This window comes from Callithrix jacchus, chromosome 3 (genome assembly GCF_049354715.1).
Source record: "Callithrix jacchus isolate 240 chromosome 3, calJac240_pri, whole genome shotgun sequence".
In the NCBI taxonomy this organism is placed as follows: domain Eukaryota; kingdom Metazoa; phylum Chordata; class Mammalia; order Primates; family Cebidae; genus Callithrix; species Callithrix jacchus.
This window is the reverse complement of record NC_133504.1, coordinates 87136244-87161368: the sequence shown is the minus strand read 5'-3', so window position 1 is coordinate 87161368 and position 25125 is coordinate 87136244. Positions and strand designations below refer to the sequence as shown.

The 25125-nt window shown below is 37.5% G+C and overlaps 1 protein-coding gene across 6 annotated transcripts in view; it reads right to left on the bottom strand.

Annotated features, from left to right (window-relative positions):
- Nucleotides 1–25125, bottom strand: part of ELOVL6 (ELOVL fatty acid elongase 6) — a 152877-nt gene that overhangs the window by 36159 nt on the left and 91593 nt on the right. For 5 of the 6 annotated variants that reach the window (XM_054253061.2, XM_054253060.2, XM_078366694.1 and 2 more), the window contains one exon: nucleotides 15470–15601. The exons of the other annotated variant lie outside the window; for it this stretch is intronic. In XM_054253061.2, coding sequence (XP_054109036.1) covers nucleotides 15470–15540 — 71 coding nt within the window. In that variant the 5' untranslated portion in view covers nucleotides 15541–15601. The remainder of the gene's footprint in view (nucleotides 1–15469; nucleotides 15602–25125) is intronic. 6 annotated transcript variants of the gene reach the window in all.

Below are 25125 nucleotides of genomic sequence, written 5' to 3'. Positions count from 1 at the left end.
TTCAAACTTTAACCTAGTTCTACTCTATGAATTTAAGGATCCATGTCTTTAAAGAGAACCAAAAATTACACACCTATCCTAGAGGTGTCAGTTAGATTAGAACACACCCCAGAGTGATTCCTTCATTCCAAGGGTGATAGAAGATGGGTTTGGTCTCAATAAACATGTATAAGGTGGCAAAAATCAGTTTGAGGAGTTAGGTTGAAATCTCTAGAGCTAGGCTGTCTGTTCAAAACTGGAAAAGTTTTAATTATATTCCTTTTAAAGAAAGAAATTAGATTTTCTTCTCTGCTATCCTCTCCTGAGCTCTGCAGCCTTGTCCTGGAAAGTTAGTTTCTTTTTTCTTTCTTTTTATCTACCTATTGATCTGCATTAAGCTAGTATAAACGCCAACTTAAAGCTGAACCTTTTCAGAGAAAGCACATCCCTGCCCGCTGCATAAGAGAATGCTGAATAACGAATGATTCATAATTTCTTTAATTCACAAGCAATTCTATTGAACTGCATTGAAAATTTCTGCTCCAGCTCTGAGTTAACACAAATACCTGGAAACTATGAACAGTCACTCCCAGCTACTTTAATCACCCTGCATACCAATGCTGCTCATCCACATTTCAGAACAAAAAACACAAAAAGCTACCCCTCTGTCTACCATTGTACTACTGGTAGTCAAATGAAAGGAATAAAAGAAAATCGTTGCTTTATTACGTTGTTAGGAAATTGCAATGTGCAAGCAATAAAGTATTATGCCCTGAATCAATCAATCATTTTAATTACATAGATTTGATACTAAGTCCCAGGGCTCTGGAAACTGTAAGAGTGATCTAGGATGACAATGAATACAGTGAGGATTGCTTGCACAGCCTCCAGCCAGCATAACAATTTAGTTATAAGTGACAAGAAAGGATCGAACAGCCAGCACCAACTCCCACTTAATACATTTTTGAAACAAATGCTAGGAAATGAGTTCCAAGGAGAGCTAGTAACCAATTAGTCCATTTACCAGTGCTCTCACTAAAAAGAGTTGCTGGTTTCAAGGAAGAAACAAGAGCTCCCTATGTCATATGCAAAATCAAGTCAGATATAGCACACCTGTCAATACCCTCGTATCGAAAACAGATGACAGTTACTATTTGGGGCTTTGATTAAAATGTAGAGAATAAAAATCGATAGCTTTCAGGAAAGAACTGTCAATACTTTTAAGGCTGAGGTCATAAGAGGCCTGTAAGAATTGTTTTATACGGGAAAAGCATTATATGTAGGAAAATGATTTTCATTGATCTAACGGCAGCACATAACCTATGGTGGGTGACCAATTTCTCTTCAATAAACACTAATACCACTTCTTCTCTACAGTCCTTCACTCCCATCCATACCTCGATGACGTGTGGACTATCAGGAGAAGGAATACTCGTCTTTCAATGTTTCGGCTAATTCTCTGCTCACTAATGGGAATCTCCAGAGAAGAAACTTCTAGTATTTTTCCATGTTATTCACTTTAATCTTTCCTTCTGCTAATCTGTAATTTGAGTCATCTCATTTTATTTATGGGTCAGACATTATTTGAAGCATTCCAGATTATGCAATTAGGGAATTTCATTAAAAGTTAATTCCTTAAGTCTGAATAATTTTTTAATGATTCAATTTTTAGTTTGAAATCTTGTAGTACACACACACACACACACACACACACACACACCCCAAACCCTGCTAAACAAGAAGGATGTGTGAGATAACACAGGAAGTTTATAAGAACTGTACTCCCTAACTCAGCCTTAATTGTTAAGGGTTGTTTTAATCCTTAACAAACGCCTGCACGTGTTATTATACTTACATCTAAGTATATTACATCCTAAACTAGCATGCAATCTCTTCTAGAATGCTCATGTTATTTTTCAACCAAGTTTCAAAAAAGTTACGGTATTCCAACTATTTAAATACTATCCCATTTTGGTAAAACGATTTAAAGAATCTTACATGTCAGCTGTTTCAAGTTATTATAGCACCTGTAATACAAAGATATTACAGAAGTCATATTTTTGTTCACACACAAATGCATTAACTGTATTACAGAGAATTAAAATTATGGTAAAAGAATCTCTAGTTTAACATTAAATTATTAGAAGATCAGACACCAAAATATTAGCAGTAAATATCTATGAGTACTGAGATTAAAAGTCTGTGTGTATGCATTTTTGTGGTTTTCAGTTCTGAAGCAGAGAATCCTGCCTTTTATACCTAGAAAGGAAAATTAGTTAATCAAAAAGTGACCATTGGATAGATTTTCTAATTGCACATAAGCAATTCAAATCATATAAGGTTATCAAGTCAACTGTAGTTCCTGGGAGAATGAGAAGCCATTCTTTGCCTATGCATAGATAAACTTGCAGTTCTGTGTCCTATTTGCATGTATCACAGGGATGGTGGTCTGGGAAAGTCTGGAGCAGCAGGGTGAACTGCTGGCCAGTGCCCACCAGCAAGGATGTACAGCTTAACTAAAGAGAGGCCAGCCTACCCACATTGGCCAGACGCCCTAGTGCCATATGCAAAGCAGGGTGATCTTCCTGGCTTGTCATCAGAAAGCCACTTTTACAGCAGCTTGGAATTCTCCCTCTTACTGGGACATTTTTATTTAGAAACACACACACATGCATATGTGAGCACATGCAAAATATGCAGTTAACTAATCTCACTATTGTTTTCTTGGAAATAACTGAAATTCCAGGTAGTTCTTGAATTCAAAGGAAAAGCTGAAAAATTTTCCTATTTCCCCCTTTGAAAATAAATGTAGACAGTTGTAAGTCTCTTAATTTCCCTTTTTTTTTTTAAGCACCTACTGGCCAGATGCAGTGGCTTACACCTGTAATCCCAGCAACTTTTGGAGGCCAAGGCGGGTGGATCACCTGAGGTCGGAGTTCGAGACCAGCCTGGCCAAATGGAGAAACCCCATCTCTAATAAAAATATAAAAAATGAGCTGGGCGTGGTGGCACATGCCTGTAATCCTAGCTACTTGGGAGGCTGAGGCAGGAGAATCGCTTGAATCCAGAAGGCAGAGGTTGCAGTGAGCCAAGATCGTGCCATTGCACTCCAGCCTGGGTGACAAGAGCAAAACTCGATCTAAAAATAAAAAAAATCAGACAGACAAAAACCTCTGCCCTCATGGAACACAGAGTACAGTGGGCAGGACAGATAATGAACCACAGAAGTAATAAATACAGTGAACTGGAAGGTAACAGGTGCTAAGGAGAAAAATAAATCAGGAGAAAGTAATAACGAGCACGGATGGGAATATTGTGATTTTTGTATAGAGAGGTGAGGGAAGGCCTCGCCAAGGCCAAATGTGAGCAAAAATCTAAAAGAGGTGAGGAACAAGCCATTAGAATATCTGGGTGGGGCTGGACGAGATGGCTTAGCACTTTGAGGAGCTGAGGCAGGTGGATCACTGAGGTCAGGAGTTTGAGACTAGCCTGGCCAACATGAAAACACTATCTCTACTAAAAATACAAAAATCAGCTGGGTGTGTTGGCGCGCACCTGTAATTCCAGCTACTCGGGAGGCTGAGGCACGAGAATTGCATGAACCCAGGAGATAGAGGTTGCAATGAACCTAGGTCATGTCATTGTACTCCAGCCTGGGTGACAGAGTAAAACTGTCTTTTAAAAAACAAAAAAAAGGCATGAAATTGGGAATGGGCAAGGTATGTCTGTTTTGTGGGAAATGATTTGATATATCATATTAGCTTAGATGGAAAAGTTTGCATAGGGCAGTAGTAAAGGGTGAGTCAAGGCAAGGTTGTACATTTTTACCGCCAGATTGAGGTTTTAATGTATATAAGCAAAGGGGTTTCAATTAAGGTTTAAACAGGGAAACAACATGCTATGTAGAATATCCTTGGGTAGAGGAAACATTTGAAGGACAGCAATTAGTGGTTGCAAAACTGAAGATGTGAAGTGACAGACATCATAATCGGAGGGTCCAGGGTGGAAACAGAGGTGCAGTCAGCTACCTAAGAGATTCTGACAAGAACTGATAAAACTTGGTGACTGGATAAAGGAGATTTGTATACATATTTTGAATGACTTAAAGATGTTCATTAGGAAAATTACGATAAATTTTGATAAATAAATATCAAAAGGAGATCCAGTTTGGATATTTTAAATCTGAGTGATGATGTGTCAAATGTTTGGAAATACCACAGACAGGCAGAACAAGTTTTAGTCGAGAGGTCAATCCTAAAAATAGGAATTTGTTAGCAGTAAGTTGTCAAATAATCATTGGTGTTCTTCCTTTTTCTTTTTTTATTGAGCCAACACAATTTCTCAGTGGGTTATAAATAGAATAAGTGTTTTACTTATCATCCGAATTGAGACATTTTTAGAGTGAAGAGAGAGCTATTAATAATTACACTGAAACAACGTGTATAAAACTAAGACTGTCCAGAGCAGACCAGGATGCATGGACCCCAGTTAAAAGTTCCATCTCACTTTTAAAAGACGGCAAGTTGCCCATTTCTTATTTTTATTATAGCTCATGGTTTCTCAAAAGGGGTCAAGTAATTCAGTCAGGGTCACTTTATTGTGATTTAAGACGAGAAAGACCAAGATCTAGCAAAGGCTCCAGTTTTAGACATTTAGAAAACAAAGAGAATATTAATGAAGTAGCTATGTCACATAACTCCACTATTACCTCTTCATGAGGCTGCTGGCATGGTTAATGAAGCATGAAGGTTTTATGCAAGGGGGAGGGTGGGGATTGGAGCTAGTCTGGGTTGGCATCGGAATTTCTGATGTCAGGTCCCAGTTGAAGCAGTATTTTACTTGAGCTGTCTCTGGTGTCAGGGGGATGGAATAAATTCCTGGTGAGCAGGAATAGTGTGTAAAGGGTAGCAAGGTTTGTGTGTATATACACCGTGTGTAGGTAGGGAATAAATTTTCTTTATCCTGTAGCTGCAATTTGTTAGGTAGTTATGTTACGGCATATATAGGTCACCAGAATAACAAAATTAATTTTAACAGCAGTTTTGTGAATGTGTGTATAGGTTAACAGAACAACAAAATTAGTATTAATAACAAAACTGAACAGGATAATGGACGGGTATCCTGCCATTCTCAGACTGAAAGGGATTCAAATACAACTCAAATGCTAAACAAATCCACTACGTTTCAGACTAGACATTGTTATCTCCAGTTATAACAACTTAGCAGGGTGTCCTTCGTCAAGGAAAGAAACCAACTCTGGCAGTGCTAAGTAAATGGAGGGATTGTTTTTCTTATGGCAATGGGGTTTTTTAACTTTACTTTTTGTTAAGATTTTTGCCTTGAACATTTGTTGGGCTTTTTAATAATAATACAACATGGGTGTTTCACTTTTCTCTTGGTGCAAAGAGAAACAAAATATGTTTTGTGTCATTTTGTGACCTGACCTTCCAAACAATCAGTGTGCTGCAGATGTTATCTAGATGTTGTGTTATTCCTCGTCTCAGTTATTTTATGTCTCAATAAACATAAATTATGTTATGTTTATTATTATAATACATAATTGCTCCAGCAATTTAGTTTTAAGAAAAATCTGATTCTGCAAAGAAAACTGTTATATATTCTTCCTTCAGAAAAAAAAAAGGATTTCCCATACATCCATTAATTTTAGTTTTAAGAAAATAGGAGAAGCTGTAATTTACAAATGTGGTATAAGAATCAAGGCATTGGAGTCAACAATTTCTATGGTTCTTTGATAAAATGACGCAAAAATAAGAGGCTAAGGAAGGTGCAAAGTATTGGTACAGAAAATGTGATATTTTACATTTCTGAGTAGACTAAAGATAAAACCAAAGCAGGTTTTGATAAAACAAATAATTAAATGCACAACATCTGAGCTACATTCTATCTGTCCACAAGTTAGAAACATTAACCAAGGTAGATCCTTCAAGACTTGATCACAGGGACAGAAAAGAAAGGTCTCCAAACCATCCATCCAGCAAAACATACACACTTAACTGAGGTTTACTGTCAGAAAAAAGAGAAAACAAAAGCCATTCTTCATTCTAACTAGAAACCTATCAGTATTGGGTGGGACAGGTAGAGAACAAGGACCCATAAAGTACAATATTTATGTTTTGATATAAACTTGTTTTACTTATGTACCAGCAGTATTACCTGAGTCTTAGAGCTATAATTGTTGCTCTTTCTTTTAACAAACAAATGCCATTAATTGCATTCAGCTTTGTTTTTTATAATCATAGTTTTTATCAAATAGTTATTTTTCCCTGTTTTGACCGTTTGTAATGACATGTTGTAACATGTTACTACATGTAATGAAATGTTACAAAAGGAATTGGACTCCTTTGAACTCTCTCTGGTCCTATTTCTCTCCTTCCCTTCCCCCACACAGAGATAATTATTATCCTGAGGTTTTCATGCATATTTTAATACTTTTACTACATATACATTCATAAATAAAATGTAGCATCAATGAATGAGTTGTTAAAATTTTCATAAATGGTATTACACTTCCAGGATTATTTCCCAGCTTGCTTTCTTATTACTTAGCATTACGCTTTCCAAAGCCATATTTAGCTTGTTACTTTGCCCTTTTGGTGTTACATTTAAAAATCTGACATTTGTAACCTGTTTTTCATAAAATAGGAGCTTTCGTCTTATGACACTTACAGCTTATGGATCCATTTATTTTATATAAATGATATCACTGCAGTCATTGTCATCATTATTGTTTTTGTGGATTAAGATGGGCTACTTTTGGCAATGATAGGAAAAAAACGATTACACTTGGGAGGGGCTTAAGTACCAATTGATTTCATTGTTCTAAAATTTGTCTTTTTCATTGTACCATCATTTTATAGGTCAATCATGTCTTCACTCCTTCTGTATGGCTTATGAACTGTCATTTTTTTTTAACTTAAACAGCTTCAGTTAGTTTTATTAGACACTGTTGGCTTTATAAATAAGGTAATTGCCAATAACTCTTCAGATATTAAACATTGAATTTGTTTATAAAATCAGTGGGAAATAGATCTTGAATGATTTGATTAAATACCATTTATCTACTGCTTCCACCATTAAGCAGACTTTTCTGAAAGTCTCCTGTGCTATATTTAAGCGCTTATAAAAATCCCACAAAAGAATAAAAATAGAGTAATTTTCTACTAATCTTGAACATATTTTATATTTAAGCCAGAGATGAAATTTAATAAAAAAATGAAAATATAGCCAGGAAATTACAATGAAGTTCAACAGGAAAAACTGCTGATTAATAGGCGAGAAGTCAAACTACAAAGCGTAGAGCATCTGGTTTGTGCAAATCAAGCATAAAACAATTGAGGCCAGAGTAATCACCAGGAAACAGGAGTAAGCAAAGGTGAAGCAAGTGTGAGATTGTCAACTATAAATTTGTAACACCAGGTAATTATCCTTTTATAATGTACACTAACTAGACATACTGCTTTGATCTGTGTTGGGTCAAGAACCTTAAGATGGGTTCTTGGAACTCCTTTTGCTGCTGATGAAAAGAAAACACTGCCGGACAGGTAACTGGTAGCAGCTGCTTGAATCAGAAGTGCACACACGTGCACCCAATCCAGAAGAATGTAAAACTTTTCCAAATCAACTGTAGTAACCCAGCTGAAATGTCGTAGCAACACGATTAAATGACTCAGGAGTGTCTGTGAAGAACAGATGATAGGCACCTTGAAGTATCTGATGCTCTGCTGCCGTATCAAAGTTTCATAACTTAGCCAAATCTAACTCCTTTGCCACCAGGAGCAATCTCATCTAAAAGTCTTATTGATTCATACAACCAGAATTGTTCCCAGCATTTACCCTAAGAAAATATTCAAACACCCATGGATAAATGCCTCATAAAATTATCTTATCAAGTAAAGAAATGCCTGTCCTTTGGTTAGGTGAGATGTAGGTTGGAAGCTGGCCACTGTGCCATCATCCTGGCCATATTTATAAAGACTAGTTGACACCAGAACCTGGAGCTTTAGTTCTGAAAGAGAACCTGGAGGAATCTCAGGAGAGATTGTCAGGGAAACCCAGAGAAATCTTCCTCAAATGAAATGATCCATTGTAGGCATAAGGAAAACTCAGCTGGCCGTATTTTATCTACTCTATAAAAACTTATGAAAGGCTTCAATAAATTACACTGACTATCATCTGAATGAAGACTAGGTCTCCATGAAGGCTGCTTCAGTCAACCCCAAAAAATAAAGAGAAAAACTGCAGACAGTTCTTGCAAACAATATTATTACAACCCCATCACTTTTTAAAATAGACTGGTTGGAAGAGGTTTCTTTTGTTTGTTTTTTTAAGTGTGCTGCAGATATGATTTAATTCCCATAACGTTGTCTCAGTTCATGAGTAAACAGTGGATGGCATCTGGAAATTAAGCATAACTGGGTCCTGGCTACTGTTAAGAGCTAACAGGCAAGCTTGAGGACTTGAGGGAAAAGAAATTATTCCTAAGCCGTAAAATACACAAAAATTCCTCTTTTCAGTGATATTCCAAAAGAAAAATTTACTTCTTTTACTGAAATGTGTGGTTCTTTCTCTTTCCTTTATTTTCCAAATTGATGGCATCTTATCCTGCAGTGACAAAGAACAGGGAGATGAAGAGGACGATAGGCCATTGGGCCATCACCTCACTGCAGACCGTCTAATAGAAGACCATCTCCTGGGCAAGGAATTTCTATACTATTGTATTAGACAATATTTGAAAATGCATGAATTATATTGTAAGAGCCACTCAAAACCTTCTACAAAAACATATCTTTATAATAATGAAGTTTTCATTTATGACCAAAATAGAAAATTTCTTAAAACTCATTAAAACAACTGTTTGCGAAAAGAGTGGTTTTTTTGTTTTGTTTTGTTTTGAGACAGAGTCTTGCTTTGTCACCCAGACTAGTGTGCCATGGCACGATTTTGGCTCACTCAACCTCTGCCTCCAGGGTTCAAACAATTCTCTTGCCTCAGCCTCCCAGGGTAGCTGGGATTACAGGCATGCACTACCATGCCCTGCTAGTTTTTGTATTTTTAGTAGAGAGGGATTTCACCATGTTGGCCAGGCTAGTCTCGAACTCCTGACCTCAGGTGATCTTCCCTCCTCGGCCTCCCAAAGTGCTGAGATTACAGGTGTGAGCCACAATGCCTGACCAGAAGAGCATATTTTTGATGAATGCTTTATATCAACTTCATTCATGAATATTTGGATTCCTCCCCACCCAAAAAGCAACTACTAACTTGAAATTCTACAGAATTGTGTATGAGATTAGGTATGAATGTGTGTATGTATATTTTAGGAACTGCGTCAAATGCAGAAAAATACAAATAATAAATGGCCACTAATATGCAAAATGGAGAGTTGTCCACATTATTATTTTTGCTTCATTTATTCTAACACATCACACAAAAAAACATTTTTTACTTCTAAATGGCCAGTCCACTACAATCAACCTTTACAAACACTGAGATTTTGTGTTATTTATTTATTAATTAATTCATTTATATTGAGCCAGGGTCTCACTCTGCTACCTAGGCTCAAGTGGAGTGGTGCTATAATAGCTCAATGCAGCTTCAGCCTCCACAGGCTCAGGTGACTCTCCCACCTCAGCCTCCAGGGTGGCTGGGACTACAGGCGCATGACACCATGCCTGGCTAATTTTTGTACTTTTTGTAGAGATGGGTTTTTGCCATGTTGCCCAGACTGTTTTTATTTTCTAGCAAATTATAGGAATTTAATAAATAAGACATCTTTTTGCTTCTCTTTCTCTAAAAAATAAAAAATAAAGTTCATTTTCTTCTGGTTATCTCTATACTTCAATATTAAAAATACCATTCTGAATTAGCCTTTTTACTTCCATGCATTGTTGACCAGCATTCCTTAAGCATAGAGAAATCTCAATATGTTCTTCCAAACACAGAAGCACTTTCACTTAATACAAGCATAGAATTCCATTATCAATGTTTTCCAAATTTTGGCTTAAAAATATTAAGATCCATTTTTTTAAAACCCTGGACTATGGATGTTTGGACTTTTCTATGTAGTTCTGGATTTCTAAATTTTATACAGGACATGGCTCTGAAGAAAGTAAAATAACTAATAGAATTAATTAAATGAAAAAGGACACAAGAATAATTGGTCAGTTTAAAAAGGATAAAGTATCACTATTGACTTCTGCATGTGCATTGCAGGAAAAAGTAAATGGGAGTTACTGGCCAACATTGGAAACTTGGATTTTTGGCCACAGAGGAAGGAGAAATAAAAGATAAGTCACAAGAATAGTAAAGATTGTTTGTGACCAGCTTGGGCAACTAAGTGAAACTCCATCTCTACCAACAACCACCCTTAGTTCCCAAATAGTGGTTTCTAAATATTATCTCCTCTTTACCATAGGAATTAGGGCTCTGATATGGTTTGGCTAGGTCCTCACCAAAGTCTCAACTTGAATTGTACCTCCCAGAATTCTCATGTGTTGTGGGAAGGACCCAGGGGGAGGTAATTAAATGATGGGGGTCCTCTATGCTATTCTGACAGTGAATAAGTCTCACGAGATCTGATGGGTTTATCAGGGGTGTCCGCTTTTGCTTCTTCCTCATTTTTATCTTGCTGCTGCCATGTAAGAAGTGCCTTATGCTTCCCGCCATGATTCTGAGGCCACCCCAGTCACGTGGAACTGTAAGTCCAATTAAACCTCTTTTCCTTCCCATTTTCGAGTGTGTCTTTATCAGCAGCATTAAAACGAACTAATACAGGCTCTTTGGAGAAATGGCTGATTCCAGTTCTGGACAAGGAATATACAACATGCCTGGCCTGGAATATCTTGTAATTAAAGAAAAAAAGTCAAACCATCACCATCAAATGGAATAGCAATGGACTAAAATACATCAAAATCAAACATATTTCAAAATCACTGGCATATAAAAAACTCCAAATCCATGAGTTTATAATGCTTAAGAAAACAAATCTGGGAGAACGATCCAAGATGGCCGATCGCTAACATCCCGAGATTGCAGCTCTCAGGGAAGGCTCGGAGAACTAGAGGACGCCACACTTTCAGATAAAGTCTGGTTGCTCACGGAGCAGAAGATCCCCCAGTGGAGGAAACACACGGGTCGCCAGCGTGACTCTCGTGGCCGGTGCAGCGGTTCCGCCCGCACCTCGGCGTGGCAGCTCTCGGAGCAGAGTAAACACATTTGGAGGACCCGCATGGGCCCCAGCACAATACCAGAGCCAGGCGCAGCGGCAGTGATGGCACCTCGGTGCCGCAGCGCTCGGCGCAGAGTAAACGGGACAGGTTCCCCTTCTGACCGAGGTTTGGAGTCCTGGGAAGGCAGAGTCGCCTACTACGGACACAAGAAGGAAGCCAGAAAGGAGAATCCTGGGCAGAAAAGCAACATCAGTTTTAACACCGCTGCTCTGGCCCTGGGAACTAACAACCTGGACGTCCACTCAAGAGACCTAATCTGAAAGTTGGTAATTTCAAAGACTACAGGAGGATAAATTTACAATGATGGGAAGAAACCAGCGTAAAAAAGCTGAGAATACTCAAAGTCAGAACGCCTCTCCCTCTAAAGATGATCACAGTTCCACATCAACAATGGAACAAGGCTTGATGGAGAACGAGCGCCTCCTGATGACAGAATCACGCTTCAAGGAATGGATAATAACAAACTTCGGTGAGTTAAAAGAACATGTTGTAGCCCAACGTAAAGAAACTAGGAACTTTGAAAAAAGGTTTGATGAAATCCTATTGAGAATAGACAACCTAGAGAGGAGTATGAGTGAATTAATGGAACTGAAGAATACAATACAGGAACTCCGAGAAGTATGCACAGGTTTAAACACTCGAATTGTTCAAGCAGAAGAAGAGATATCAGAGGTCAAAGTTCAACTTAATGAAATAAAACGTGAAGAAAAGATTAGAGAAAAAAGGATAAAAAGGAATGAGCAAAGTCTCCAAGAAATGTGGGACTATGTGAAAAGACCAAATTTACGTTTGATAGGTGTACCTGAATGCGACGGAGAGAATGAATCCAAGCTGGAAAATACCCTTCAGGATATTATTCAGGAAAATTTTCCTAAACTAGCAAAGCAGGTCAAAATTCAACCCCAGGTAATACAGAGAACACCACAAAGATATTCCTCAAGAAGAGCAACCCCAAGGCACATAATCTTTAGATTCACCAGGGTTGAAACGAAGGAGAAAATACTAAGGGCAGCCAGAGAGAAAGGTCATGTTACCCACAAAGGCAAGCCTATCAGACTGACAGCAGATCTCTCAGCAGAAACTCTACAAGCCAGAAGAGAGTGGGGGCCAATATTCAACATCCTCAAAGAACAGAACCTTCAGCCCAGAATTTCATATCCAGCCAAACTAAGCTTCACAACTGAAGGAAAAATAAAATCTTTTATGAACAAGCAAGAACTCAGAGATTTTATTACCACCAGGCCTGCTTTACAAGAGCTTCTGAAAGAAGCATTACACACGGAAAGAAACAACCAGTATTAGCCTTTCTAAAAATACACCATAAAGTAAAGAGCACCAACATAAAGAAGAATTTATACCAACGAATGGATAAAACAGCCGGTCAACATCAAATGGCAGTAACCCTAAATATAAATTGACTAAATCCCCCAATAGAAAGACACAGCCAAAACCCAATGGCATGTTACATCCAGACCTGTTTCACATGCAAGGATACACAAAGACTCAAAACAAAGGGATGGAGAAAGATTTACCAACCAAATGGAGAGCAAAAATAAATAATAAATAAATAAAAAGCAGGAGTTGCAATTCTCGTATCGGATAAAATAGATTTTAAAGCAACAAAGATATAGTGGTAAAAGGATCAATGCAACAACAAGAGCTAACGATCCTAACACCCAGATACGAGACTTAGATTCAATGAGACAGAAAATTAATAAGGATATCAAGGACTCGAACTCAGATCTGGAACAAGTAAACTTAATAAATATTTATAGAGATCTCCACTTCAAATACACAAAATATACATTCTTGTCAATACCACATCACACCTACCCATAAGTTTAAATGAAACATTGATTGGCCATTATTAATACCCAATTTTTTTCAAAATAAAGCAATATTTCCATTTACTCTCCCTCTTTTTCTTCCTCTTTCTTCCTCTCCTTTACTTATTTTTTTTTTCTTTCCTTCTCTCAAAAAAAAAGAAATCAACTTGTAAACCTCTAGATCCAGGTCGGCAATGTCTCTCTCATTGCTTGATTTCCTTCCTTCCCTTCCCTCCCTCCCTCCCTCCATGCTTCCTCCCTTCCTTCCTTCCTTCCTTCATCCCTTCCTTCCTCCCTACCCCGTCCTTCTTTCCTCCCTTCCTGCCTTCCTCCCCCACCCAAAAAAAAAAAAAAAAAGAAAACAAATCTTTTGTTTACATGCTAGCTAATTATTATTTTTTAAACCTGATGAATATAGGCAAAGAATCAAGGATTTATCCTAATATTTGCTGTAATAACTATATATACTTAAGGATAACTGAATAGTTGATAAAGGTAAGTTTCTTCTGATAGAAATATTCACAAATCTTAAACCTGAATGTAAGAAATCTTCTAGATCTAACTACAGAAAAATGCAATCAAGCAAAATCCAAGACAGAGGAAACTTTATGGGATAAACTATCTGGTTTCTTCAAAGGATGAATCATGAAGAGAGAGAAAGAGAGAGGAAATCTCTACATCAAAAGATATCAATTAATGGAAATGTGTAGATCTCATTTTGATCCAGGTTCTTACAAATAGTAAAACAGGAATCATTTACGAGACAACTGAAGAAATCTGAAATTTAATGGAAATGATTTATTAATTTAGAGATTATAATACTACATTTGTTTTTAAAGAATACTTAATCTTTAGCCATGGTATAATTTTAATAATTATTATTTCAGTCTCTATTATTAATAGTTTAAAATAATTTAGGGATGAGAAACAAGGTAAGCAACATTAAATGAAATAAGATGAGCCAAGTGTTGACAATTGTTTAACCAAGGTTGGGGTGCAGGGGAGTCATTGTACTGTTTTTCTCTGCTTATAAATGTTAAAATTTAAAATAACAAAAGATAAAGTTTCAAGTAATATTGTAAAATTAGTAAAACGATGAAAGGCTTCATTAGGATAGAGATTCCCACACAAATATCAAAATACTTAAGGTGAGGCATATTCTGTCAATCTTACATATAAATAAAAATGAAAATGGTTCTTCATATTACAGAGAATCATGACCTGATCCAGATTGAACTGGAAGGATCCAAATCATGAGTACTTCAAACCTAGGGCCTTACAAATTGCACTGAAATAAAAAGTATATTCAGTACTGGTGAGCAAGTGGGTGTTTCAGATGCAGGGATTCAACATTATGGAAATGCACAGATCATAAGAGTTTAATGGAAATACTTCTTTCTACTTGGTCATTTTTAATAAACTTTAAATGACTAACAAAGCTTTAACGATAACATCCATTTCTGCTTAGAAGTAGGACAGTTAATATATAATATGAAAGAATACAAATGAATATTTATAAATATGAAAATGAATAGTTTTATGTTTCATAGTATATCTACATTTACTCCCCTTCTGTTCTTCCCCAAGCCTGGTTATAAACTTGCTGGTTTTGACAAGCAAAACACAAATAGAACAGGTGCCTTTTTTAGCACTCTAGGTGAATTCTGGCACTTGCTTGGACACCAGCTGTGTGCTAATTAGTCTTGTGATTGCCTAGATCACCAAATAATACAACACTGAAAATGCGACTGAAAGCTTCTGAAGGAACAAGTCTGCACACCGGCTGACAGATGCCCTGGAGAGAACAGGCCTTGTTCTGACAGCCTCTGGGTTGAGTTCTTTCACATTTACAAAGCCAGAGCTGGTTACATAAAACACATGCCTGCAAGTCAGTTCAGGGAATGCGGGTGAAGGGTGCTTTTGAGGATGCAGAGCAGAAGTATTCTCTGGTCTAGCAATCCTGACACAGACAGATGTCCAGTGTCTGGTCTGTGTCTAAGTGCCATCTTTTGATTAAGTGTTAGCAACAGCACACCCAGGGTATTTCAACCTTGTTCTCCAGTAGACTTCAGTGGGTTACTTTTGGGCCTTCCCATTTAACCTTTCATCTTTATTTAGCCAGTAACAATAATGAATTGATGTATTGCTTCTCATTCTAACAGATGAAGCAGATTACTGCATGGCCAATTTGGACAGGACACGAGATGGCCTGACAACTCTCAAAATATACAAGATTTTGGCAAATGGTCACAGGGAAGGCTTTCTTTCTGAACATGACTTTATGCCTCATCATATTTAATAATCAAAAATATCAAATTTAAAATCAAATGCTCAATCATTGCATTCTTTCAACAAGTGATAAAATGGATACATTTTATTACAAAAATGAAAAACAAAACAAAACAAAAAAAAACCTACCTGAAGACTGCAAGGGTCAGAGACCAGAGCACTAATGGCTTCCTCAGCTCAAACTTCGCTCGTTTGTTCATTAGGTGCCGACCACCAAATATAAAGGCAGCATACAGAGCAGAAAACAGGAAAGATTTCTTCCTGCAAACAAGCAAACGAAATCTTTAAGTAAGATATTTTTAGTCATTAGGTAATATCCAATTTTGTACCAGTTCTACTCTTTGTAAGCACTGAGAAAATATTCTTGAGAATAGGCCTGCTTCACCGAAGAGAGTCTAGTCCATGTGGCAAACTGGTATTCTGCTGAAATCGCCCTTGACAAATCAAGTCATCCAGCAGTTTAACCAACATATTAAGTATCACCTCAGGATAGGTATATTTCCTTTGTGGGCTCTGTGACTGAAATTTCAACAACATAGCATTGAATACAAAAAGTAGCCTTTTCACTGAGAGAACTAATTTTATTCTTTAGAGTTTGTTAAGCCAATTTAGAGACATACATGAATTTTACAAAGAAATGTTTTTATTGGAAATATTTAGTGACAAAGTTTTGTCTTGGAACAAGAAAGCCATTTAATATTTTATCTTGGGTGGGTGTGGTGGCTCATGTCTGTTATCCCAACACTTTGGGAGGCCAGGTGAGCAGATCACTTCAGGCCAGGAGTTTGAGATCAGCCTGGTCAACATGGTAAAAATCCCCTCTTTATTAAAAATACAAAATTTAGCCAGGCCTGGTGCCGGGCACCTGTAATCTTAGCTACCCGGGAGGCTGAGGCTGGAGAACTGCTTAAACCTGGAAGGCAGAGGCTGCAGTTCCCTGAGATCACACCACTTCACTCCAACCTGGGTGACAGAGCAGAGCGAAAAAAAAGGTAAAAGAATAAAAGAATTGTTACTCCATAGGCAGAGCAGTCCTGAGGGCTGCTGACTGGCTATTTTTATGGCCAGTTTTAAAATTACACGCTAAACAAGGGGTGGATTATTAATGAGTGTTCCAGGGAAAGGGGCGGGGATTTTCCCAGGAACAGAACTGAGGGTTCCTTCCCTTTTAGACTGTATACTACGGCCTTTGTAAACTGTCAAGGAGTTGGTGGGATCTTTTAGCATGCTAATGTATTATAATTAGCATGTAATAAGCAGTGAGGATGATCAGAGGTCACTTTCATCACCATATTGGTTTGGGTGGGTTTTGGCGAGCTTCTTAACCTGTTTTATCAGCTGGGACTTTGTGACCTGTATCTCCTAATTTATCCTGTGACTAAGAATTGCTAACTTCCTAGGAATGCAGCCCAGTAGGTCTCAGCCTCATTTTACTTAGCTCCTCTTTAAGATAAAATCACTCTGGTTCAAATGCCTCTGACTATAGTACTGATAATGCCAAAAAATAAATTCAAAAGCAAAAATCAACGAGCTTCTGCAATAGAACTATGATTCGACAGAAAGCAATAGAAGCCTTGTAAGTAATTTAAACAGTTGGGCATACTTCCTGAGAAAGCAATGTTTCTCTTAAAATGGGTCTTCCCTACTCAATTAGATCAACAAGTTTGAGAAATAAGTTACAAAACATAATATCAAAAGCAAAATGTGTTCACCTGATATTATTTGTAAAATGCTTCACGTTTTCCCCCTTCATGCTGACATTCAATGCTGACTCACAAGCAACCTTGCTATTTACACAAGCAACATTCCTACATAAATGAATGCAAGTGACCTACTTAGTGAATACCATCAAATAAAGCAATTATTCCATAAATCAACCCAGAAATAAATGTTGAACAAATCAGTTCCACTGAGGTTTACAGACTCTTCTGTTGGACACACAAGACCTGGCACACAGTAGGTGCTTAATAAATATCTGTTGAATGAACATGGTCTAGTCCTATAAAATTTTCTGATGGGGAAAATTAGGCATCTGTGTATAGTAAACAGGCAACAAACACCGATCGAAAGTTGCACTTTTCCTGTAACATATTAATAACTAAAAAGTAAATTATTCAGAAAAATATTATGATACATTTTCTTCCCCCAGAAAGACATTGAAATAAAGTTCTACCAAGTTAATGTAGGAGATAGTAATATGAAAATGTATATACTTTTTTCTAATTTATAAAGGTAATAAGTGACAATGATTTATAGAGTGATTCCCATGGGCAGACATAATGCCAAAAAGTTTTACCATTTAATCCTCTTAATCACCTGATGGTGCAGGTAAAGTATTATCTTTATTTCATAGATAAACAGGCCTAGAGGTGAAGTAGCCCTAGATTTTCCTGTTCTTGTGGTAAATATTCAGAAGAAAAAGGGGTACTTGATTTGTTATCTTATAAGCTGTAAAAATTCCTTAAGCTCTCCTGTTGAATTACATAATCATAGCATAATGTGTAGAACATTGTTTAACTGTGAAAAGATCTTCATGTTTCCACTTTCATATTTTCTGAGCCTGGGAAACTTTCATCTAAACCTTTTTTTTGCTTCTTTGAGAACAGAAATTAATTATACATCTATCACTGAAGACATTTCCTTAAAATTATCATTATTTATCTTACTCATTCAACGTAATTGAGATTCTGATTATGCTTGTATTAACTGTATCACTTGCAATTATAAACAAACCAAGTTAGATGAATATCTTCATACAATCCTATCATTCTAGCCATAAAGGGAAAAGTAATGCCTCAAGAACCAAGAAAAGAATTAAAAAAAAAAATCTTCCCTATGTATATTTTCTCTAATTTCCTCACTTCTAAAATGAGAATTAGTCCTAATGCACTGCTCACTTCCCTGCAAGGGTCACTCACTTTTCCACGTGATTTTTAGAGCTCTCTTTACAAAGCATCAATTCAACAGCGAAGGCAACGAGTCAGTCAGTACAGAGTTACAGAATTTGATAATTGCAAGGAACCTTGGAGGTGGAGCCCAATTTCCTCCTTTGACAGAACAGAGAATAGGGAGACCGGTGACACAAGTCACTCATGGTCACACAGCTGCAACTGTACACTGGTCAAGTCTATCCAACATTGTCATGGCTGTGATCAGGCAGGTTGGCAAACACAAAATAACTGCATAAGCTATATCTGGGTCACAGGCAGTTCACGGAAATTGGTTTAAGTGCTATGATCAAAGTAAGTTGTTCATTGCATGCACAGAAATCTTTTACTGTGGTGAAATTCAAATGCTTTGGGTTAGTTTAGAATTAAACCTAAGCATCTGCTATAAGTGGGAGTTGCCTAAGGAAGCATTAATACTAACCTCTTTAACACTTTTAAAACTTACCCTGAAAAGGGCACCACCCACTTCAGCTGATACCTATCTACCTAGTGAAGAGAAAGTTTTCATGTTCTAAGGGGAAGAGTCTGACGCTGAGACAGAATGCCAACTGGTGCAGCTCCCCCTCTTTTAAGAGTTATCACATATGGTTGAATGTACTATTACTTTTCCACATTGCTTAGAAGACAAGATTTTCTTTAATAAACAGGGAAATTTAAGTGAATTAAAATTGGCTTTCCTTTCTGACATCTCCCTGGTAAAGTTCCGTTATATTCAAGATGAATAGTGCTTTGCCACTAGCACACTTAGTTTTTAGTGTGGATAGATTGCTTTCCTAATGGTTCAGTGGTAATCCAATAATACTTCATATACTGGCAATCCTCCATACTAGGGTATAATGTTAACACGATAGTGTTTAATTATCAGATAATTAGTCATTTCTAGATAGCATGGACTCTTCCGGTTTAATAAATTTTAAATGTGCATCATATACCACAACCCGTAACTATAGGTACTTAATAAGTACTTTTCAGTATGGTGATTCGGGAGTTATGATTCCTAGGTGACCAACCAAATAAAGACAACTCAAATGAAATACTGATGTGCTTTAATTCTGTCATGCTTATATTGATCCTTTTCCCCCTTCTATTTCTGTCATCAAGATGAATAATGGAAATTATTCCATAATTAATAAAAATAAACAGTGTTTTTATCCTTAGATATCTGAATTTCTCTATCATGCTATCTTGTTCCAAAACATTCTTAGGAGATGCTTTTTTGATTCTTACCAGGGAGCTGAGCAAGTTCTCACTTATGATTTGTATTAATTGCTCTACCCATTAACACTTCTGAAAGAGCGTGCATAAATTCAAAGACATGTTTTTTCAAACTTGTGGGATGTCACTGAAACCAGTGCTCAGCTTGAGTTTCCTAAGCACTCATATCAAGATTTCTGTACCCCCAAGTCAAACCAGTTTATTTGCTAATGAAAAAACGTTTATGTGGGCAGTATTTCAACACGGAATAATTGCTAACGAACACTTTGGGAAGCTGGCCTGTGCTCCCTCCTGGCTTTTTCATGCCTTATCTACATGGCCTTCATTATGGCTACTGTACACGTGTGAGGTACAAGGAGTTGGAAAAGCAAAGATCAAGCAGCGAGGGAATAAAGAAAAGGGCATCACCCACTTCAGCTGATACCGATCTACCTAGTGCAGAGAAAGTTTTCATGTTCTAAGGGGAAGAGTCTGACACTGAGACTGGTGCCAACTGGTGCAGCTCCCCCTCTTTTAAGTGTCCTTTATAGTTCAGTTGCTGACTTAAGTCAGGAAACAACTTACGGTTCTGAAAGTGATTTTAAGGATACAGATAAAGTAGGGACCCAGAGGCTAGAGGAAATAACACAACTTTTTGCCAATATGACATTTAATGTATGTCTATGGTGGTTATAATTTGATAAGAATATTAAAATAAGATTTTCTTAAGAGGGATCCTGAGGTTTCTTGAAGTCCTACCCAGGACTGAATTCTGTCACATTCTTAAGGATTCCCCAAGATTTCATATAGGCATTTTTTTAACCTTAAAAACAATGGAAATTTTTCAGCAGATTTTTTTTTTTTTTTTGAGACAAGGTCTCATTCTGTCACTTGAGCTTACCACTCATGGTTGTGACCATGGCTCACTGCAGCCTCAACCTCCTGGTTGCAAAGCAACCTGTGCTTCAGCCTCCCAGGTAGCTGGCACTACAGGTGCATTTAATTCTTTTAATTTTTTTGCAGAGATGGGGTCTCAGCTCCTGGACTGAAGCAATCCTCCTGCCTCAGCATCCCAAAGTGCTAGGATTACAGAGGTAAGCTGCCACACCTGGCCAGGAGATTTTATTCATAAGTAACTATACGCCTATATATTCTGACAAACAATAATTTTGTGAATAATCATGAAAATATGCCCATAATTGATACAAATGAAAAGTGGCTTTATAATTGCAAGACAAAGCCATAAATAAAGTAAAGGGTTCCTTATTCCTATTCCAATCTGTTATGTGTGACCAAAGAAACCAAATAAGCTGTGATATCCAAGCTTCCTTGAGTTGTAAGCACTTCTTTCTCTTTTTGTTTCTCCCTCCAGATACTAATACAGAGATCACAGGTTCTCCTTATCTATTTGTCTTTTTAAAAAGGTATAATAACTAGTTTTTAGTTTTTTTTTATCCTTGAAATAGGCCATAATCAAAGTAAAGTTACATTTAGTAACCGGATTCAATTACATGGCTATACATCCCTTTCCAGGAAAGTATACCCCTCTTAGAAGCAGACCTGACATAGAAAATCCTTGTATACATCTGTAAACTTATCTTTTTTCCTCCCTGTCACCTTTTAAAACATCTTGGTGGCCAGGTGTGATGGCTCATGCCTGTAATCCCAGCACTTTGGGAGGCTGAGGCAGGCGGATCACCTGAGGTCGGGAGTTTGAGACCAGCCTGGCCAGTATGATGAAACCCCCGATTCCACTAAAAATAAAAAAATTAGCTGGGCGTGGCGGCAGGTGCCTGTAATTCCAGCTACTCAGGAAGCTGAGGGTGAGAGAGGGAGTAATAACTTGCGCCTCCCCAAAAATGGATAGAGAATTGCTGGTTGAAGTTGTGGAGGACACTGAAAGTCTTTGAGCTGGGAAGGAGGACAGAATTAAAAAAGATATGTTCACAGAGAAACTTGGTATGCATTATTTCTTTTTTTCTTTTTTTTAAAGGGGCTCATCTTCCTCAGATATTCTGCCAGGTGCAGTGGCTCATGCTTCCAATCCCTCACTGTTTCTCAAGCTGGTCTCAAACTCCTGGGCTCAAGCAGTTTGCCTGCCTCGGCCTACCAAAGTGTTGGGATTCTAAGTGTGAGCCACCACACTCAGCAGGTATTCTCACTGTTTTTTTTTATTGCATTTTAGGTTATGGGGTACATGTGAAGGACATGCAAGATAGTTGCATAGGTACACATGTGGCAGTGTGATTTGCTGCCTTCCTCCCCTTCACCTATATCTGGCATTTCTCCCCATGCTATCTCTCCCCAACTCCCCACCCCTGCTGTCCCTCTCCTATTTCCCCCCAACAGAACCCAGTGTGTGGTGCTCCCCTCCCTGTGTCCATGTGTTCTCATTGTTCAACATCTGCCTATGAGTGAGAACAGGTATGCATTATTTCTATCCCAGAGGGCATACTCGGCAAAAGTTGAATTCCTCATCTCTCAGTCAATGCACTGAAGTGTGTGTGAACTGCGGCTCTTCAAAGGAATTATCAGATGGGATCACCTTTAGAAATGAATATTCTCCTGTTTGTAGTAAAAGATAGCAAACTGGTAGGCTAATCACAGTGTTATTTCAGTAGAGTTAATGTTTGGGGCTCAGAGAATTGTCAGTTTCAATCCTAAAACATTACATCTTAAAGAGGTACAAGAATATTTTTTCTTCGTTTTGGTAGATATGGCTTAATACAACTGATCAGAAAGCATCAGTTTTGAAACTAGAACCAAAGACTGTACCCTGTCTTTTCTACTCTACTTAGTAAAATCAAAGAATTAAAATCCAAGCGGGGCACAATGGCTCATGCCTATAATCCCAACACTTCGAGAAGCTGAAGCAGATGGATCACTTGAGGTCAGGAGTTCAAGAACAGCCTGGACAACATGGTGAAACCCCCTCTCTACTAAAAATACAAAAATTTAGTCAGGCGTAGTGGTGCATGCCTGTAATCCCAGCTACTCAGGAGCCTAAAGCAGGAGAATCTCTTGAGCCTGGGAGGCAGAGGGTCCAGTGAGCTGAGATCACACCACTGCACTCCAGCCTGGGTGACAGAGTAAGACTCCATCTCAAATTCAAAAACAAACAAAAGAATTAAAATTCATTCAATTTTTTATCTCCCTAGAAAGAGTTAAACTTGCCATCACCCTCAAATCAAAATCTGGCAGAAAATATATCAGTAACTTGGCATGGTAGCTCATGCCTGTAAGCCCCAGTGCTTTGGGAGGCCAAGGTAGGCGTATTACTCATCTTAGGAGTTCGAGACCAGAAAACATACTGAGACTCCATCTCTACAAAAAATTTAAAAACTAGCCTGGTGTGGTAGTATGTGCCTGTAGTCTCAGCTACTTGGGAGACGGGGGTGGGAGGACTGTTTGAGCCCGGGAGGCTGTGGCTGCAGTGAGCATGACTGCCCCACTGCACTCCAGCTTGGGTGACAGAGTTAGACCCCGCCTCAAAAAAAAAAAAAAAAAAAAGCCAGTGGTCTTATTTAGACAAATCTCCTATTTCCATCTGAAAACAAACTAAAAATAATCTCTATGATGACAAAATAATTTCTAGTTTCTGTTTTGTTTGAGAGTATTGATTATTACAAGTGAGAATTTCCAAGCAACAATCTAGTCATAGTAAAACATAAAACTCTAATGGCTATTTAACATAGTAATTTCTGAATAAGAGAGGCAGCATGTAGAAGCAGAATTCAGAAGGTGGTTTTAGCAGCAATTCAATTTCATTGCACTGATTTTCTTGAAGAAATACTCTGCATTCTAAGAAAGAGAAAGGTATCATATAAATTTCCAATGTGGCAATGCTCACTTGTTAAATATTTTCAAAATATAATAATGATGAGCCAGGCATGATGGCATGCGCCTGTAGTCCCAGCTACTCAGGAGGCTGAGGTGGGAGGAGCCCTTAAGCTTGGGAGATTGAATCCAGCCTGAGCAACATAATGAGATCCTGTCTCTTAAAAACAAAAAAAGTGTAACAATAATGGTAATATAAAGTGTACTATAATTCTGAAATGCCTCCCATTAAATAAGAGTAGTTGAGTGACTCTCCTGTCACCGAGCTGAACTTTACCTCTTATAGCCTTAAAAATCTATTTTATAATATAAGTGAAGCATTAGTCGTTTATTTTCCTAAATATAAAATTTTCTTAGGCCTGAAGTTATACAAGTACAGTTATGGCTATATCAGTCAAAGCTGTAGGCTTTTTTCTTTCTTTCTGTCTTTTTTTAATCTTCTTATCCACTCCAGTGGCCCAATGACCATAGAAATAAAGAATCTCAAGATTGAAAATAGACCTTAGAGATCTAGTCTAAACTTTTCAACTTAGGATTCCTTGCTAAAAAATTCCTGGCTGAAGGTCATCTAATTTCTACTGAATGTAGAAACAATGACTGGAACCTGGAGGTCATGAGTTCCTGATTGTATGATACAGCTGGACTTGAAAAAAATGACCCAAATGCTCAAGCCATCCGTCCTTCCCCTATGGATGACCAATGCCCTTTCAAACAAACAGGCTACACGTAGAGTTGAATATAAAAACCTGTTTCCTGATTGTCTTTATTCTAAAGACACCTGGAATGCCTTATAGTTAATAGACCTATCTGAGAGCTGGTGGCTAAAACCAGAAGTGAAAAAACACTGTCGAAAGGAGATGATTATTCACAATGCAATGAAAACTGGATTTCAGGTTTATAAGATTAAGTTCAATTCAAACTGAGAATTTTCCTAGATTTAAATCAAAACCAAGGAAACTAACAGCTTGCACAATTATATAAACAAGCATAAACATATCCATATTTTTGATCATTTTCTGTGTACTCAAGGACTGACATTTATATAGAAGGAGAATCCATTTCTGTTGCAAGTTACCAAAACCTTAATATTTATATAGGGTTTTCACTTACACAAATCACCTCGTAGACAACTGGAAATTTAAAAAGCTAGAAAATAAAATTAAGGGGAAAACATGGCATGTTTTCACATTAACTATTGGATGAGTAAATATACTCTTGTCACTAATGATTCTCTCAATATAAATTTTGAAAAGAAACTGGGAAAGCAATGACAAAATATACCCCAAACACAATTTCTGGACTAGAGAAAATATCTCAGCAGTGATGATGATCTCATGGTTAGCTCGTAAATTGATTTTGTCAGCAAAATCAAATGTACATAAGAAATTAAGCTTAAGAAAAAAACTGGCAATAATCAGAAGAAATACATTTTTAGTAATGAGTGAAAATGACTTAAACATTGTTTTTACTTATGAGATTATCACCCAATTACCCAAGAAAGAACTCTGAATTTCATTTTGCTCTTAAAAATAATAATATAGGGCCGAACATGATGGCTCATGCCTATAGTCCCAGCACTTTGAGAGGCCAAGGTGAGAAGCTTGAGGCCAGGAATCCAAGGCCTGGGTAATACAGCAAGAACCTGTCTCTACAAAAAACTTTCAATAATAATAATAACATGGCAATACTTTGATTGGGGCCTTCATATTGCTCCCTCGAAATTGAGCGCTCATTCAGTGACATAAGAGGATAAAATTTGCAGACACTAGCTTTGAGAACTCCAATAATAAGGACAGCTACAACAAA